Source organism: Apaloderma vittatum, unplaced genomic scaffold (assembly GCF_000703405.1).
Source record: "Apaloderma vittatum isolate BGI_N311 unplaced genomic scaffold, ASM70340v1 scaffold10773, whole genome shotgun sequence".
Lineage (NCBI taxonomy): Eukaryota > Metazoa > Chordata > Aves > Trogoniformes > Trogonidae > Apaloderma > Apaloderma vittatum.
In genome coordinates this window covers 885-3,877 of record NW_009709818.1, presented here as the reverse complement: position 1 = coordinate 3,877, position 2,993 = coordinate 885, and the positions used below count along the sequence as shown (strand labels likewise).

At 36.6% G+C, this 2,993-nt stretch overlaps 1 protein-coding gene across 1 annotated transcript in view; it reads right to left on the bottom strand.

The window, feature by feature from the left end:
* The window catches only part of DDX60 (DEAD (Asp-Glu-Ala-Asp) box polypeptide 60), a gene marked incomplete at its 5' end in the record, with an annotated part of 34,434 nt that extends 32,140 nt beyond the window's left edge, over positions 1 to 2,294 (bottom strand). The window contains 2 exons of the mRNA XM_009867075.1: positions 1,378 to 1,493; positions 2,192 to 2,294. Of these exons, the coding sequence (XP_009865377.1) occupies positions 1,378 to 1,493; positions 2,192 to 2,294 (219 nt within the window). The remainder of the gene's footprint in view (positions 1 to 1,377; positions 1,494 to 2,191) is intronic.
* Between the last annotated feature and the right edge of the window lie 699 nt (positions 2,295 to 2,993).

Here is a 2,993-nt window from a genome sequence, read left to right as displayed (position 1 = left end):
CACAGTGCTTGGAAGAATGCAAAAGAAGATCCGGTCAGAAAGATAAGCAGATGGAGCTCCGCTTTCATAGGTCAAGTGGCGCAAATATCTATTCCAGAAACAACATTTCTAAGTTACTGAATGAATTCACACAATGAAAACCATGAAGAAGAAGTACCAACAGTCGTCCATGACTTTCTCAACTCCTAGTAGGCTTTTTACAGTTTAATTCACTGTATGATGTACTAGATGATAGGAACATCTCTGAGAGAAAGTTTTGTGTACCTGCTGGTACATACAGAATTGTATACTTCATTTCACACAAATATTGAAATCTAAGATCAAAACTAAGTCCATGGTTTGTTTCCTTAGTATCTCAAACTGGAAAAAACTTACAGGAAACTAGAATGAATAACATCAATAATTATGATACAAACAACTTTTCTTTACTTATGTGGCGGGTTTAGTGGGATAGAGTTAAATTGGAACTGTGATGAAAACAGCAACACAGACACATTTTAGCTATTGCTGAGCAGGGCTTACAGAGTCAAGCCCTTTTCTGCTTCTCACACTACCCCACCAGTGAGGAGGCCGTGGGTTCACAAGGAGTTGGGAGAGGCCACAGCCAGAACAGCTGAGCCCAACTGACTAAAGGCACATGACGTCATGCTCAGCAAGAAATGCTGGGGGAAGAAAGAGGAAGTGGGAAGTTTGGAATGATGGCATTTGTCTTCCCAATTGCCCATTAGTTGTGATGAAGTTCTGCTTACCTAGAGATGGCTCTAAACACCTGCCTGCCAATGGTAAGCAGTGTGTGAATTCTCCATTTTGCTTTATTTGCATGCGCAGTTTTTGCATTTCTCTCAACCTATGAGTTTTCCCATTTTCACCCTTCTGATTCTCTCCCCCATCTCACCAGGGCTGATCAGGAGTGAGTGAGTGGCTGTGTGGTGCCTACTTGCTGGCTGGGTTTAAACCACACCACCAACATCTTGGTTTAAGTCTGTGCTCAAAAGATAAGACTGTCTACGCGTGCACTGCACAAACATCTGAGCAGATGTTGCATATGTATGGATGTGCTTACTAAGCATTATCCAAAGTACATATTTAAATATTGAAGTTTGCTTATAAAAATCTGTGAAGTGTTTCACAAACAAAAGGGAACATATAATGAACATCTGACTACACGTGCTCATTCTTCTAAACTCATTTGACCTATTTAAGGTAATACACAATGCACACACCTAACGCACAGGCACGTCAGTTCAAGTATAGTTTAGCTACTGTAGTAGCTCTAGTTAGGCAGATGTTTGTGCAGCTGCAATGAAATGAGAAGTCCTCCTCCAAAACCACAAAAACTTCTAGGCAACAGAGAAACTTTGTGTAAGTTTTTCTTACCATCAGCAATGCACTGTACTCGTTCATACTCCTCAGTCAAAGGTCTGCCGGAATGCCAGTGATGAAGCTCATCAAATTCCTTGTATGTAATAAGTGAAGTAACTGCAGGATCATTGCTGAAATATACAAACATTAAACAGAGCAGAAATTAAAAGGATTTTCTGGCATCTCTAATGAAACATTCAGAACATTAAAAAACCTGGTTATTTATGAAAACACAATTTTTCTGTGGTGTAAAACCAACATAGGGATTAATTTTGCTCCAGAGACGGTGTATCAAGATAGCCTCAGTTTTTTCAGGAAGAATTACTAATTACTTATTTTCACACAGATTAGTCACAGAATGTAATGCAACTATGAAATTCACACACTGGCAAAAAAATACTGATTGCACAGCAGAGAACATCCTTCCACGAGTAGCAGAGCAAATGTAAAGCATAATCTCTTATTACTTTTTTTTCAGTATCTTTAACATTTTTTCTTTTCTTGAAATCAATCTGAGCTTTAGGATAAGGTCTTGCAAATACAAATTGTACATTCAGAAAAACAGTTCCAGAATGTAGAATAAAAATAAAATTATATAATGCAAACAAATAGCAGTATGAGAAAATATAGATATATTGACTTGTTCATTCTTGTTCTGAACTTTCTGTTAATATTTACATTACTACATGTAAATGTGAAATTTTACCCAATCACAGCAAATGCAGTTCTACATTTGTAGAAATTGAGGAGAAAATGGATGTAAAGCACAGTGGAGTAGAAAATAAGCCCATATAATGTTATTTTATTAGAATAAAACTCATATATGTACCTTTCCAAAACTGGTAGATCTTTCAAAACATCTCCAAGATACTCTTCAATAAGATCAGACTTCACTGAGATTAGTCCAATGTTAGGCATTTCTTCTTCATAAACTTTACAATGTAAAAATAATTAACATGTTTGATTAGGAATATAAATATAACTGCATATCATACCTGAAACTTCCGTTGTTGCATTATAAATGAAATTCTATAAAGTAAAACTTGCTAAAAGTAAGCAGCAGTTCACTAATTCCCTTCTTCCTGTTTCTTCTCAAGCATGGGAAAAAGAATGAGGCAGACATTATTATTGCTTCCAGGTAGATATTTTCATAATCCATTTTAGGCAGCTATGCTAACTTTTTGAATGCTACAGCCCATCCCATCTCATGGGCATCTACTTTCCTGCGCTGATTCCAAAAAGACCACAGTCCCCTAAATGTGCACTTTCAAACTGCACTTATGTTAGATGACTAAAGATGACATGTAGCATTGTGCATCCTTCCCACATTTCAAGTCTTGTCATTATTTCAGTCTTCAAGGTGTCCAAAGGAGAAACAGAAATAGGCAACACAAATGCCATGCCAGAAGATGCCTTAATATCCCATAGATAACAAAGAGCCCAATTTGGCTCACTTAACATCTTTGAAACCAGCTGAATACCCACAAAATTAAGTAGAATTCTATTCCAGCCTTTACTGAATTTCTTACCATCTCTTCTAAAGGTTTATACAATTTGATAGGTTTTAAAAAGATATTTCAAGGTTATTATAAAACTAGTTCTCAAGAAAAGTCAGGTAACAGGCAAAAATT